The sequence below is a fragment of the Talpa occidentalis genome, unplaced genomic scaffold, assembly GCF_014898055.3.
Source record: "Talpa occidentalis isolate TD23 unplaced genomic scaffold, MPIMG_talOcc4v2.1 talOcc4.9, whole genome shotgun sequence".
NCBI lineage: Eukaryota > Metazoa > Chordata > Mammalia > Eulipotyphla > Talpidae > Talpa > Talpa occidentalis.
This window is the reverse complement of record NW_023605305.1, coordinates 11,798,397-11,814,651: the sequence shown is the minus strand read 5'-3', so window position 1 is coordinate 11,814,651 and position 16,255 is coordinate 11,798,397. Positions and strand designations below refer to the sequence as shown.

General features: G+C 39.0%; 1 protein-coding gene across 3 annotated transcripts in view; it reads left to right on the top strand.

Moving 5' to 3' along the window:
- Window positions 1-16,255, top strand: part of USP48 (ubiquitin specific peptidase 48) — a 70,710-nt gene that overhangs the window by 32,086 nt on the left and 22,369 nt on the right. For 2 of the 3 annotated variants that reach the window (XM_037500660.1, XM_054690882.1), the window contains 6 exons: window positions 3,287-3,415; window positions 4,325-4,474; window positions 8,559-8,756; window positions 9,912-10,026; window positions 11,565-11,695; window positions 14,660-14,731. In XM_037500660.1, coding sequence (XP_037356557.1) covers window positions 3,287-3,415; window positions 4,325-4,474; window positions 8,559-8,756; window positions 9,912-10,026; window positions 11,565-11,695; window positions 14,660-14,731 — 795 coding nt within the window. The remainder of the gene's footprint in view (window positions 1-3,286; window positions 3,416-4,324; window positions 4,475-8,558; window positions 8,757-9,911; window positions 10,027-11,564; window positions 11,696-14,659; window positions 14,732-16,255) is intronic. The other variant, XM_037500661.1, reaches the window with a different exon arrangement.

Sequence of the window (16,255 nt, the reverse complement as noted above, 5' to 3'; positions counted from 1 at the left end):
CTTAATTATTCCTTGAATGAGGGAGCCGTTCTTCCAAGTAGCGCCATCTCACTTTTTAACCCCGTTACTTTGGGGTGAGATTTAGACTATTGCATCTAATGATGAGAAAAGGAATGGGAATAGGGGTATTTCTCCTGTCCCTATTTCTTTCAATGGGTGAGACCCACTTTTCCAAGGTCATTGGACAGGGAGGGAGCATGGCAGTTGGTGTTGGCTTTCAAGGCACATGGGTAATCATGTGATTATAATCTTGTCATTTAGAGAAGTATTTTCTATTTTTAGGTAACATTTAGATATTTATAGACATTCAGCCATCTTGTTCCCACTTAAGTGGGAATACTCAAATTTTTTTTTTTTTTTTTTTTTTTTTTTTTACAGAGGCATGCTTTATTTATTTGTTTGCTGGTTTGTTTGTTTGTTTTGTTTATACATGCACTGGGTACAGTCAGAAGCGCGGGAGGGCGAGAGAATTCACCAGAGCCAGAGTGGGGAGCAGAGCAGGCAGAAGGACCGAAGTACACTGCTGAGGGGAGCAGCGGGCGGCAGGAGAGGTCTGCGCGCCATGTGGGACCCTCCTCTGGTGGCCGGGGAGCAGCCGGGGATCGAACCGGCGCCGCAGAGGCCGCGCGCAGCTTCGCAACCCAGCGCTCAACCGCTGCGCCACCGGGGAGGCCCGGGAATACTCAAATTCTTAACATTTACTTATTTTTTCTTCTTGCTATATTCTTACTAGGAACACAGTTGAGTTGTACGTTTATTTTTATTTTTTTAAAGGTTTATTTATGCATACAAGAACTGGGGTACAGGCCAGAGGTGTGGGGGTGTGTGTGAGTGAGAATTCACCAGAGACAGAGTGGGGAACAGAACAGGTAGACTGACTGAAATGCACTGCTGAGGGGAGCAGCGGGCGAGGCAGGGAGAGGTCTGCTGTGCCATGTGGGTCACTCCCTGGCCGGGGATCAAACTTGTGCAGCAGTGGCTGCAGACAGCTTCATAGCTTGCATCTAAACCCCGTGTGTCACCAGGGGAGGCCCTGAGTTGTACCTTTAAATTGTCAAGAACTATTAGTTTTACTTACTATTCTTTATTGAGATTTTTTTATCTGTCTTCATTTTAGATAATTGTAGGATTAAAAGCAGCATTAAATCTGCTGCTGTCTTCTGTATATAGGTAGTCATAAAATTTAAAATGGTTTAGGAGACTCCATACCAATCAGGATCTCATCCAGTGTTTTAATACCTCTCATTGTTATATGCACTTTACATTGCAACTTTCATCTATTTTAATCAAAATCAGAAAATACTTGTTTATGAAATTTCTTTAGTCATTCAGAGGCATGGGAGGGTGAGAGAATTCACCAGAGACAGAGCTGGGAGCAGAAGAGGCAGACAAACCAAAGACACCGCTGAAGGGAACAGCGGGCGAGTCAGGAGAGGTTTGCTGCGCCATGTGGGTGTCTCCCTGGCCGGCCAGGAATCTAACCTGCACTGCAGAGGCTGTGGACAGTTCACAGCGAGGCGCTCAACCCTCTGTGCCACCGGGGAGGTCCCAGACTTTTTTTAAATAAACATTTTTGGTTTTTTGTTTTAATTCTTTTTAAAGATTTATTACTTATTTATGCATACAAGAACTGGAATGTAGGCCAGAGGTGTAGGGGATGAGAGGATTCACTAGAGACACAGGGAGAAGAACAGGTGGATCCACTGAAATACACTGCTGAGGGGAGGAGCAGGCGAGACAGTAGAGATCTGCTGCACCGTATGTGTTAGTTAGTTCCCTGACCTGGGATCAAACTCATACTGCAGTGGTGATAGCTTGATAGCATTGTGTCTTTAGCCAGGGAGGCCCACCATATATTTTTTTTTTAAGATTTATTTTATGCATACAAGAGCTGGGGTACAGGCCAGGGGCGTGGGGGTGAGAGGAGTCACCAGAGACAGAATGGGGAACAGAACAGGCAGATTGACTGAAGTACACTGCTGAGGGGAGCAGTAGGCGAGCAGGAGAGCTCTGCTGCGCCATGTGGGTTGCTTCGTGGCTGGCGGGGGGCCCAAACTCGTGCTGCAGAGGCTGCGGACAGCTTCATAGGTTGCGTCTTAACCCCTGCCACCAGGGAGACCCCATATACTTTTTAAACTAGAAATGATGCACCTTCTTTTTCCTGAACATGTTCCCTGAGAGTTTTAATTTCCTAAGACCATGGTCTTAAGGTCTTTTTGTTTTTGCCCCATAGGATTATAGAACAACTTTGTACATTTTCACAAATTTTAAAATACAGATTTTTATCATAAATTTAGCTCCAAATCATGTAATTTCTGGCAAGTTATCAATATGTATACTTAAACTGCAATGTCACTATTTGAAGAGTACCAGCTTATATAACATAGAGATTTGATACCCAGGTCATTTTCAAAGACATGTGAACAGGTCATGGTTTTCTTTTAATGGTATGATATTTTCAACATTACCTTTTCTCTTGTACAAGATTTATCATTACACTGACCCTACTGAATTTTGTCTAATGACATAATAGGTTTTTCTTTATCGTGAAGTTCTAAATACTGATAAATTTGTTCTGGATTGAGCAATAAAGGAAATGAGAAATATCACTACACTGATCAAACCAATATTAAGTAAGCTATAAGTTTTATTGAAAACAAAATATAATTTTATTGTAAATACCCCTTTTAATGAGATGAGACTTTTTGGTCATGGGGTGACAGGTTAGATTTTCCTTTTGTAAAGTGGAAGACGGACAACTCGGGAGAGTTGAAACCTTCACTTAGAGGCAGATTGAGTAGAAAAGTATGTAGTGAACTGAGGACCTGTTCAGTGATTTCTTCAGAGTTATTGATGACCTCATAACTCTTAGATGGTTACCCTGGGATACTTCCATATAAAACACTTAATAAGATTTTCTTGTTGCTACTGAATTCACAAAGATTAGTGGCTAATCTCTCTGCCTGTTAGCATTTCACTTCATCTCTTGACTGTGCCATTTTCTTTGGATAATTAAATTCTGTGAATTTATATTTATAATTTAAGACCAACATTAAAATGAACTCATTGTAGTAATACTTTTTTTTCTAGATTTGTCCTCATGAAAAATAGTACTTAGTTTTCATCTATTAAAAATGGAATACAATATGCAAAAGTTGAAGGGTTGTATAATTGTTTATATATTCAGAACTCTAGTGACCCTAATAAATTTGTAGTGCCTTTTAATGTGTTAGTTCTATGTTAAGTGAAGTACAGGCATTCTAATTTAGTCATTTCTATACCTCAGCAGAACCTTCTAAGTCCCAGACACGTAAACCCAAGTGTGGCAAAAGAACTCACTGCTCTCGAAATGCGTATATGTTGGTTTATAGACTTCAAACTCAAGAAAAACCCAACACAACTGTTCAGGTACCAGGTAAGTGATTTTTCAGGATTACATTAGGCTCATATTTTAGAACATCATGGTCAAAGACAAGAAAAGGTAGCTTTTGTGTGTTTATTTTAAAGATTTACTTATGCATATAAGATTTGGGGTGTAGGTCAGAGGTGAGGGGGGCAAGAGGATTCAACAGACAGAGCAGGGAGCAGAACAGGCGGAGCTACTGAAATACACTGCTGAGGGTAGCAGTGGGTGAGACAGGAGAGGTCTACTGCGCCATGTGGGTCAGCTACCTAGCTGGGGATCAAACTCATGCTATAGATAGTTTGATAGTGCTGAGACTTTAACCTCTGCACCACCAGGGAGGCCCACTTGTTTATTATGAGAGGTTGGTTGTGAATGGTAAATGTCTTTTGAAAGTAGGTGTGATCACGGGCCTCCCCAGTGGTGCAGAGGGTTGAGTGCAGTGCTAAGAAGCTGTCCACAGTCTCTGCAGCACAGGTTTGAGTCCCAGTAGGCCAGAGAAATTCCCACATGGCGTGGCAGACCTCTCCTGTTTCGCCCACAGCTCCCCTCAGCAGTGTATTTCGGTCATCTGCCTGTACTGCTCCCCGCTCTGCCTCTGGTAAATCCTCTCACCCTCCCACACCTCTGGCCTGTACCCCAGTTCTTGTATGCATAAGTAAATCTATTTTGAAGTGGTGTTTCTTAGCCATTTGATGGTTCCAATTGACTGATGATGCCATGGGAAGCCAGGCGTGGGGATAATCGCCTAGTTTTATTCTAGTGACCGTCTTCAATTTTTCTTCTGCTTTCAGGTTGGAGGTCTCTAACAGACCACAGTAGGAAGATGCCATGAAATTCTTAGCCAGTATTGATATAATGCAGAGTTCAACATGGTTTTATGCCTTTGAAAAAGTTACTTTGTCTCTCTGTTTTGAATAGCTTTTCTGCAAGAGCTGGTTGAACGGGATAATTCCAAGTTTGAGGAATGGTGTATTGAAATGGCTGAGATGCGTAAGCAAAGTGTGGATAAAGGAAAAGCAAAACACGAAGAGGTTAAGGAGCTGTACCAAAGGTTACCTGCTGGAGCTGGTCTGTAAGATATTCTGGGACAGCACTGTTGCCATTAAGTGCCTTGTTTCTCTTATGTTCACAAATGTATATGAATAAATTTTCCCCCACCCATTCCGATAACCCACTAATGCCAACTTATGCACTATAAAATCACGATGTAAACAAACAATAACCTGATGTGTAGCATTCCAAATCAGTTTCATTATCATGTACTTTTTAAAATGGGAAGCTCTTAATAAATTATAAGGTTTAGGTCAGCACTCTGCATATATGACTCCTGTAGATTTTTCTATATTTTGAGATAATGACTTGTTCATAAAGTCCAATTGGGTTACTGTTGTGGAAGCAACATGCCAATTTCCTTGCATACTTTGTCATAACAGCACTTAATGCAGTAATAGGCATATTTTATGTGAGTGCTCTTGATTATGATACTATTTTTTGATTCCAAATTTAATATCAAAAATTAAGACTAGGAAAGCTTTTTGCTGACCCCTAATTTTTTAAGAATTATCCCACATACTCTAGCTCATCCCTTTATTGTATATATTTATTCAAGTTTTCTGAGTGCCTCAAAAAGGAAACTTCAACTTTTTAAGGCTGGCATGCCATTTGTTATAATATGTTGTCTTTGTCATTTCATAGACTTGAGTTCCCTATACCTGACTCCTACTAAAGAAGAGAGGCAATTTAATCATAATTTTAGAAAATAAATACTTAATTGTACTTGTGGCTTTGTCTTTTTGATATCTTAGTTTTCCATTACTGGTATAACTTCAAACATAAGATGAAGATAAATTGCTAAATATGTAAGAATAGCTGCTAAAAGTTCTGTCTGAAGTACTACTCAATTTGAATCTGACCTTTCTTTGTAACCTGTTATTACTCTGTCCCAAGGATTGGGATTTAAAATTAAGCTGACCTTACTTTTACTGGAAATGAACATATGATTCAAATCTGTAAATATTTTTCAAAGGCATTGGGACCTAGAAATTCATTTTCTGAACTTTATTCATTGTTTCCTGTGAGGAGGCGGCTTAATGAGTCCAAAGTAAAATGCTATTTTGAACCACTCTTTAAGACTGCCTGGTTCAAAGGTGTTCTATCACTGCTTTTCTCAGCTATTTTCACTCAGTCTATACAAACATGTGCTGCTTCTTAGAATTTGTCTTTATATTACTTTTATTTTTTTTGTCTTTATAGTATTAATACTTTCACCCATTAGAGGTTTATGAGTTTTCCTACTTGAAGTGAATTTACATAATAGAAAGTCCTTGTTGTCCTGAAATGTTGTAGTATTTCAATGCTAGTGACCTGTTTTGTTTGCCAACAGAAGTCTTTTTGTTATACATTTTCTATATCTTATCCTTGTTTGTGACCATACTTTTTAAAGAAGGATCGCTTAGTGTAAAATATAAGCCTCACTGTGAACATGAACCCTTTTGGCCCTTTTTCTTTAAATTAAGATAAATTACCTCGAATCTTAAATTATCTCTAGGTAAAGTATATTTGAAATATTTTTGATTCTATGATCTTTCTGGAACTAATATCTTTTCAAAAGAAAGTTCCTTGTTCAAAATCCAGGCATTTTAAAAATTCATAAAGCCAAAATGTGCATTCTCCTTTGCTTTTCTGGTTTGCCAAAAGTGCAGATTTTATACAGCTTATCTGCAACTTAATAATTATTTAGAGCACTTGATGCCATTTGGTAATTGATAACACATGCCTTTAGGAGGCTTCTGGATTATAAATAGCAGAAAATATCTCTGAGAACCTGCCAGGAGTCTTTCTCTTGTGCAGAAATATCTGTGGTGTAAAACTTTGCTACAAGCAGAATCTGCCTTAATTGTTGAGACTTGTGCTACATCCTGAAGTCAGGGCTGGTCTTATGATACATTGATGCAACTTTTTATAATGATGCAATTGGAAAAGGAAAGAAAGTTAGTTCTTTGTCCTCAGTTCCTCTTCCTCCCCTAAGTCCCCATCACACTAAAACTGGCACCCCAAATCTGGACAACTGGCTGAGTTAATAACTAAGATATATCAGAACTAGAGTTATATTCTCTGCTCTCTTCTTTGGATATAAATTGTACACAATACTTCTAATCATCCTGTCTCACATTCATTCGTATCAAATTACTCAAAACCAAAACAATAATCTTCCCTTGGGAAGATTTCTGTGGAACTCTAGTAGGGGATTGAAAAGTGCCCCCTTGAATTTGGTGCCTTTGAGTCACATCCATTGTTACATGGCTCAGGGTTACAGTCACCCTGAGTTTGAGTGCCAACACAACCCCCCTTGGCATGGAGTCCTTTGAGCACTTGTAGTTTTCCTAGACTCCTGGTAAAGGTCAGGATTCTTAATGGCTTATTGTTTCGTTATCAATAGCAGGTGTTACCTGTTCAGCCCTCCCCAGCTGCCTGGGAGGCTAGGCCATCTGGGTGAATTAGCCTTGCACGTTACTGTGTGTCACAATCCTATTTCTCTTCCTTTGATAGCCTTGAAATTACAAAAAATAATTTAATCTATGTGACTGTCCTTATAGAAAGATTAGCGATGCTAGGATTTTTATTTTGCTCTTTTAGATAGGGATCATTTATCTTTGCATTCTTAAGATACCCACTGTAAACTGTCCCTGGCTGATTCAATTTAATGAATGGCAAATCTGGGAGGTATTTTGAATTTAATCATATCTTTATGTGTTGTAAAATGCCACAACCATGTTACCTATACTGAATCTTAAGGTTTCCTCTTTTATATATTGTGTGAATGTATAATTAACTTTTCTATATCTCTTTTCTTCCAAAAAGCTCAAAATGCTTCACATATCTTATCTTTAACATTCAACAACATCCCTGTGAGGTAGGTAGAAGGCAGGTATTATTACCTTCATTTTACAAATAAAAGACCTGAGCATAGAGAGTTTAAGTGACTTGCTCAAGTTCAGTGTCTTGGTGGCAGAAGTTGGATTAGACCTGGGCCTCAATTTGCAGCCCAGGAACTCCTCCTCTGCAGCTGCACTAAGCTGACCAAGCAGAAGGCTCTCATTTTATGATGTAAAAGTTATAGCACAAATAAGGGACTGATAATTTTAAAGTTTGTTTTTATAAAACTTGAAATGTCTACACTAAAGTTAAATGGGAGTTTTCTAGACTTGTATCTCTCAAGGAAGTGTAAAATTGGTCAAAATGGACTTTGAGTTGAATTGTCTATCCCTCAGATCTCATCAGAAGTAGTACGTAATACAAATAAATAAATTCAACCTCTGTATGTTTTCTTCTATGTTTTATGCTGGGACTCACTGGAGATCTTTGTAAGTAATCAAAGCTGGCCCTTTATCCTTAATTTTGGCTTTTTAGGGACTCTGGGACTCTGTTTTCCCAAACAAAGTCATTTTCAGGTGTCTGGTTTTTGCAGCTTCAAAATTAATAATTCACATCAGTGTGCTTCCTAAAATTGATTTCAAGTAGCTTTCTTACTTGAAATACCTAATGATGTGATTACTACATCATGATACGGATGTAGATGGGGAAATGAAATACCTTTTGCTCAATATCGGTATCATCATGGATGAAGAAAAGTTCAGTGGTTGAAACGCACTTGTAAAAGTACCATTACACCTGATGAGGTTAATGTCTAGCTTTAGAACCAGTAAGGCTTCTTGCTTAAATCTCCAGATGTCTATCACATGTCAATGAAAAGTGTTTATGAAAGTAGTGGGGGATGAGGTTATGTGATTTGTGAGCCATCACGGAGCATGGCTTATAGTCCACAGCCATGGGTGTCCTGACCAAAGCTCTGCTCTGCTGTCAAGCAAGACACTTCTCTCTGTGGATACATCTTTTGTAGAATGTGGTTAATAATACCAGCCGATCTCATAGGGCACTGTGCAGACTTGTCCTGGTCGTGTATAGCTCCTTGACCTCAGAAGAGTGAGATCTAAATGGAGCTTTGTATGGTTCTCATCCAACGTCTTCCCCAAACAATGATTCTTTTGATTCTGTTAATTTTGGACAGAGTTTGCTTTGTGTTTTGAGGAAAATGAATGTATCAGTCACAAAGCTGTAAAAATACATAGTCTCTTTCCCTTACTTTCTTCAGAGCCATATGAATTTGTCTCTCTTGAGTGGCTACAAAAGTGGTTGGATGAATCAACACCTACCAAACCTATTGATAACCATGCCTGCCTATGTTCCCATGACAAACTTCATCCTGATAAAATATCGATTATGAAGAGAATATCTGAATATGCGGCTGACATTTTCTACAGTAGATACGGAGGAGGACCAAGACTAACTGGTAACTTGAGATGTCTTCTCTGTTTTCAAAGGAGTCCTGCTTTAAGTCATCATTATAGGACCTTTATGATCACTTGATCCAAATTATGGTAGACCAAATAAATGTTCCTTACACTTTGCAAGAAGGATTTGCTAAATATGGTGAAGTTAAATAACACTATACGTGGCATATTCATAATATTAGAAAAGAAACTGATAGCTGCTCACTGTGTTTCGCCCTCCTTGTCAAGTTAGACAAAATTAGGACACTTCTGAGACACCCATCTGGTGGCATTCTGTTACTTCACATAATACTCATCAAAATCCTTGATTCAGGTCCTTGCCCCTATTAAGTCCCTGCAAAGGTGACTTAACACATGAGATTTGTAGCTTGTAACAGCTTATGGATGGAGGCTGCCTGATTCTGCTTTGACTGTTGCGCTATCCATGACCACCTAGTATCCACAGACTTTCATTCTGGTTGGCTTTCTTTGAAACAGCTCTCTTTTTAATGGGGGAAATGGCAATACAGCCCTCAACTTCCACCCCCAATCTATAGGTGAGTGTCTAATATATGAAATTGCATGACCACCCCTGCCATGTACTTTTCCCCCTAAATTAAGTGTTCTTTTTCTGAGTGCATGTAAGCTAGAACATACAAACACATTTTGTTACATTGCAGGCCTTTCCTACACATGTAGAGTTTTTGTTTTTGTTGTGGACTCACATTCTATGAACTCAGCAGCAAGTGGATCTTTTGCTGTCCCATGTGATGTACCTCCCAGAACTGTGTTGAGCCCTTGATTTTCTTTTCCCTGCTTTGAAGTGTTCCAGTATATAATACCTACATGAAGCTCTCAATTAACAACACATCTATAGTTATCAGATGATTTGTCAATCCCCTCATTTATGGTCTTAGAAAATTTCCTTCTAAACCTTATTAAGTATCGAACCAATGGTATAGATTGTATCAGCATATTTATAGCATTTTGTCTCATTGTTCCTGCAGTTAACAATATTGTGTCTTGATAATAACCAAAAAAGTTAGGATATATACCAATTAGCTGTTTTGTCAGAATTTTTGACTTTGGTTTAGAATTCTTCTGTTTTATGAAGGTCTTACATTTCCTTACAGGATATCTGTATACGAACATGTCTTTTCATTCTCTTTCTCTAGTGAAAGCCCTGTGTAAGGAATGTGTAGTAGAACGTTGTCGCGTGTTGCGTTTGAAGAACCAACTAAATGAAGATTATAAAACTGTTAATAATCTGCTAAAAGCTACAGTTAAAGGGTATGTTAGCACTATATCGTTTATGATAAACTAAACTTCTTTAGAGGTAATAACCAAATAGTTTATTATATATATATATATGCAATGTTTGCAGTTTTAGAGGAAAGGTTGATGAAGTGGATGATGGAGCCAGATTACATTTTTCAAAGGTTGCCATAGTGGCAACGATAAAGTAAGCTGAGTCACATAGCTTTTGTCACTGTTGCATCATTAAAACGTAGAAGAGATGTGGGCCTGAGTCCGTCCATGTGAAGGCAGAGTGTTACCTTGTGAACTGGCATGGAATTACAGAAAGCATATATAGGGGGAGGTCCCCTTGGAGAAACTGATGTTAACAAATAGTATTCAGTGGAGCATCCTCGTCAGAAACATCTAGGGTACTTGGAGGATGGCCAGCCCCACTCCGTAGAGTACCTCCACTCTCAGGAACCAAGAGATTCAGATGGTTAATGGATGATAAATTAAGTCTGTGTTAAAGTTGAATACTTTCCAAAGTTTAATTTAGTTAACCATTGAGGTCACTCCTAATAGCCTAATGCATCCCTTAAGAGTGTGTGTGTTTGGGCCTCCCCAGTGGCGCAGCGGTTGAGCGCTGGGTTGCGAAGCTGACTGCAGCCTCTGCAGCTGGTTCGATCCCCGGCTGCTCCCCGGCCACCGGAGGAGGGTCCCACATGGCGCGCAGACCTCTCCTGCCGCCCGCTGCTCCCCTCAGCAGTGTACTTCGGTCCTTCTGCCTGCTCTGCTCCCTGCTCTGGCTCTGGTGAATTCTCTCACCCTCCCATGCTTCTGACTGTACCCAGTGCATGTATAAACCAACCAAACAAACAAATAATAAATAAATAAATAAATAAGACATGCCTCTAGAAAATTAAAAAAAAAAAAAAAAAAAGAGTGTGTGTGTTTGTCTACACATGGATGTATGTATGGAAGTGCCTATGTGTGTGTTTAACAGCACAGCTGTAAGTAGTTCAGCACAGCTGTAAGTAGTAAACAAGTGAAAGAAAAGTGGCCAGTTGATCAGTGTGATTGACATGAATCTTAATGAGGGTTAGGAAAGGTAGGATAAGATTTAGGATGGAAAAAAATATTAAATAGCTTAAAAAATATGCACAGGACCTTCCTGCTAGCACAAGGGGTTAATACACAGACTATGAAGCTATCCACAGCCACTGCAGCACGAGTTCGATCCCCGGCCAGGGACCTGCCCACCTGGCGCAGCAGACCTTTCCTGTCTCACCCGCTGCTCCCCTCAGCAGTGTATTTCAGTCTGCCTGCCTGTTTTGTTCCCCACTCTGTCTCTGGTGAATCCTGTCTCTCTCTCTTTCTCTCTCTCTCTCTCTCTCTCACACACACACACACACACACACACACACACCTTTGGCCTGTACCCCAGTTCTTGTATGCAAAATAAAAAAAAAATTTAAAAAAAAATATGCACAAGAGAATTTGAATGTTTAATTCATTTTAGTTGTGACCTAAGGAAGGAAGGGAGGCAGACAGCAGGAAACTTGCCTGATTTTACATTTTCTGTTCCACAGCAACGACGGGTTTTGGGTGGGAAAGTCCTCCTTGCGGAGTTGGCGCCAGCTTGCTCTTGAACAACTAGATGAGCAAGATGGGGAAGCGGACCAAAGCAATGGGAAGATGAACGGCAATACCTTGAATAAAGGTAATGTGTTAAACCCAAATGCCCAAAAATAGATGACTGGATCAAGAAGATGTGGTACATATATACCATGGAATATTACTCAGCATTCAAAAAAGATAAACACATGCAATTTGCAGCAACATGGATGGCGCTGGAAGGGATCCTGCTCAGCGAAATAAGCCAAAAAGAAAAAGAAAAATACCGGATGGTCTCACTCATAGCAGGAATCTAGAAAACTTAAATAAGGGACCAGGAAAATGAATAACTATAAGAAAGTGAAAATCAAAATCAACAAAAAACTATGAACCAGAGACACTTTTAGGGGGGCAGGGGCGGGAGGGGAGGGATTGGGGTCAGAATGGGGGCGCTGCAATTGTATGGGGAATATAACAATAAAATTTATTATCTAATAAAAAAAAAAGAATAAGACAGACACGGAATAAAAACCTATTGGATGCAATAACAAAAAAAAAAAAGGTAATGTGTTAAAACTTTCGTGGATGTGAATTATACCACATTAATTCCTATCCGTGTAATTTAAATGCATTTTTTATTAAACCTAAAGCTCTCCAGAATGTCTCAAAACAGTGAGAGATTTTGAGCCTAGGGCTCAGCAGCTCACAGGAGGGGTTCTTTATAACTTGGTTTGCTTTGGGCTTAGGGTGTCTAGTTAATCTCAAGCAAAGGGAAATTAATTTGGCTTTTAAAGTTATCTTTAGATTTAAAATGGAAACCAGTGGCTTGATCAGTTGACTCACTCAGATACAAGATGTGATTCTTAAGTAAATGTTTCACTTTACTTTCCTGTCTACACTTGTTAGTATTTACATACATAAACAGTAAGTTCTCATGTCAGCAGTGTCTTAGAAACCGTGACTTTAAACATATGAATGGCTTATAACAAAAGCAGGTGTCCAATAATGTCACTTTGTTGTTTTGTTTTTTTCTTATCGATGTTATATTGAAGCAATGGTATTTCACAATCTTTGTATAATTTTTATTATCTTCATACTTACTGCCTTTTACTTTAAATAGTTTGTATCTCCTGCATTTATATATTTTATATATTTTAACTTTTTGGTGTGACTCTCCCCGTGTAACTACCTTACTTTGGGAGGGGAAAAAAATCAAGGCCATTGTTAGTTTTTTAAAATATTTATTTATGCATACAAGAGCTGGGAAACAGCCAGAGGTGCAGGGCGTGAGAGGATTTACCACTGACAGAGTGGGGAGCAGAACAGGCAGAGTGACTGAAATGCAATGCTGAGGGGAACAGCGGGCGAGTCAGGAGAGGGCTGCTACGCCATGTGGGCAGCTCCCTGGCCAGGGATCAAACCGGTGCTGCAGTGGCTACGGATAGCTTCATAGGTTGTGTCAACCCCTGTGCGCCACCAGGGAGGCCCCATTTATTAGTTTTAAGCTGTGATAGTAAATAATCAGATTTTCACATTTGGAGAGTTTATTTCCTTTTGGTTAAAATATTTTTATATAACTTAATGAACTTAACATTTAAATTTTTTTAACCTCATATGAAAACCATATTAGTGGTGTCATATGATCCAGTATACATTTAGTGTTCTTTTCTGCGTGACCCTTCATATTAAGTCAGGTTGGATGCCATGATAGAAAGTGCCTTGATGTTGGCCTCACTTGAAAATTTTTCATGCTGCCTTTATAGAGTAATATGCCTTCTCCCCCTTCCTTTGTTCAAAGGTCTTAAAAACTTGAATCAGTTCATAAGTAACAAATGGGAGAGCCCTTTCATCAGCTATAATCATTGTCAGTGTGGCTTTCCAGAATGGCACCCATACAGGCGTAGTTCAGTGCGGTACATGAGAAACACTTCTTTTTATTTAGTGACTGCATTTCATTGTGCGAATGCATAACTTTAATAAATCAGTTGCAGTATTTTATAGTTTTACTAATAGAAACAAATGCATTGAGCTTCCTTATGTGTCCTTACCCTACATCTTTGCATATTTTTCTTTCTGAGAAATAAATCCCTAAAAGTTAATGGATTAGTGGACTATACCAATTTATAATTGTCACATGCACTACACCATGGTATTATTCCTCCAGAAATTATATTTGGGGCTTGTTTCGATATGCTTTTGTAAATATGAAGTGTACATGAGTCACTAAATTTTGTTAGTGTGATATATGAAAAATGAGTTGCCAGTTTCAAGGCTTACATTTTAAAAATAATCTTTGAGTTTGACCATTGTCATTTATTTAGGAAGTTTCTTGTATTTGTGTATGACAGTAAAAAAGAAAGACAGTGGAGACAGAGAGGAGACAGTTCCCTAATCATGTCTTTCCTCTGTCCGTTTCTTTATTTGGACTTTGTAATGATTAGTAAATATTTATAGATAATAAATGCATTAAAAATTGTGTACTTAACCAGGAAACCATAGATAACTATTTTAATCTGGTAATTAAGTCATCTTTTATTTGATCATGTTCATGGTATACCCAACTACAAATTGGTAGTGATACAGTGTAGACAAGTAAGAAAAGTAGATATAGGAAGACAAATGTTCATAGGAAAACTAAGTTCTTATTATATGTTTGGCGTTAAATATTAAGTCCTTACTTCATTTGCTTCTAAAGCTTTTTGTTCAACTCCTAAAAAGAACAGGTAAGTGAAAATGACATGACATGTAGATGATTAACTTGGTTTATGAACAATGCTCTCAATGCCTTGACTAGAATTAATGAGAGGATATGTAAATTATTTTTAATTTGAAAAAAAGATACTTTTTCTCGCATGACATAAATCTTTAAAACTGCCATTCAGATATTTTTCTTTCCTTTTAAGGAAAAGAACTATAACAGCAGAAGAACTGTGTAGGAATCACTTGGTTTTAATTTTTAGAATGTCTTAAAAGTTTTCTTTGTTCCAAATTGTGCAGAGTAGTATCTCTGCTACTTTAAACATTAACTACAGCTGCCAGAGAAATTATTACCTATATTTCTTTTGATCAGATGAATCAAAGGAAGAAAGGAAAGAAGAGGAGGAGGAACTAAATTTTAACGAAGACATTCTCTGTCCACATGGTAAGCTACGAATGTGAATCTTCCCTTGTTTGTTTGATTTAGCATTTGCTTTCTTGTACTTTCTCTTTAGGGATTAGGCCCTGAAATGGTCACCTTTGTGGAGTAACTGGTTTTCTCAATTTTACTGTTTTTTACCCATTTTAACTGTTAGCTTCTATTACCTGCTTTAAAAAAAAAAAAAGATTTATATAAGCACTGGGCACAGTCAGAAGCGCAGGAGGGTGAGAGAATTCACCAGAGCCAGAGTGGGGAACAGAACAGGCAGACTAACACAATGAACTGCTGAGGGGAGCAGCGGGCGGCAGGAGAGGTCTGCTGTGCCATGTGGCAGCCAGGGATTGAACCTGCGCTGCAGATGCTGCGGGCATCTTTGCAGCCCAGCACTCAACCGCTGCACCACCAGGGAGGCCCTGCATATTATATACTCTTAACAATAATTTCCAAATCCTTATTAATCCTCCATATTTATGCATTTCTTACTAGGTTTTAGTGCTCATTTCTAATAAGTGATTTTTTTTTTTATTATAAGAGACTCATGGCATGAGTCAGGATTTTCCATTCTGTTAGCACTCTTATTAGATGCTGAAAGTCAAATAATTGTCTACTTTTAATTATTTTTTTAAAAATATTTATTTTTGTATACAAGAACTGGGGTCTAGGCCATAGGTGCAGGGGTGAGAGGATTCACCAGAGACAGAGTGGGGAGCAGAAGAGGTAGATCTACTGAAATACACTACTAAGGGGAGCAGCAGGTGGAACAGGAGAGGCGTACTGCGTGTGCCATGTGGGTTACCTCCCTGACCAGGTATTGAACTCAGGATGCTTTGGAGGGCTGTTGTGGTGGGAGACTTAGCACTGAGACTTAACCCTAGGCCACCAGGGAGCAGGGAGGCCCCTAGTTGTCTATTTTTAAAGCCCGTGCAAACCTACCCTGCCCTGTTTTTTAAAACTCTATCCTGAGTAAAACTGTACCCTGAGAATTTGGGGTGTCTGTGATCAGTGCTCTTAATCCACATCTGTGCATTTCTTGTGAAAATAGTGCTAACTCAGAGTTCTTGTTGCTCTGATTTGGTGCTTACATCATTTGGTTCGTTATGAACCATTGAATAATGTCTGAGACTTAACCACACATACTAGTGCTTTTATATCCTTGATCACACTAGTGATAATCGTTGTCACTTAAGGGTCCTTGTGTCAGTGCCAGACATTATCTCACATCATTCTATCTTACCAGCCCTGTTGTATTTTCATTTGCTGGCCATACAACTGGGAAGGGGGTTTCATGTTTGGATGCAGACTCAGATCTCTGGATCCCAAGTACACCTGTCCTTCCCATCACATAACCCTGCCTCCAAGTTCATCTGCCCTGTGCTAGTGGTACACAGTAGGCACTCAGTGGAAGAGAAGACATGACCTTTTGAAAGGTAAACAGGTTGAGTCAACCTGGAAGGTGAAATGAGGAGCCAAATGTAGATTTTTTTCTCTTGTGCTTTCATAACAACACTTTTACTTTACCTTCACAGC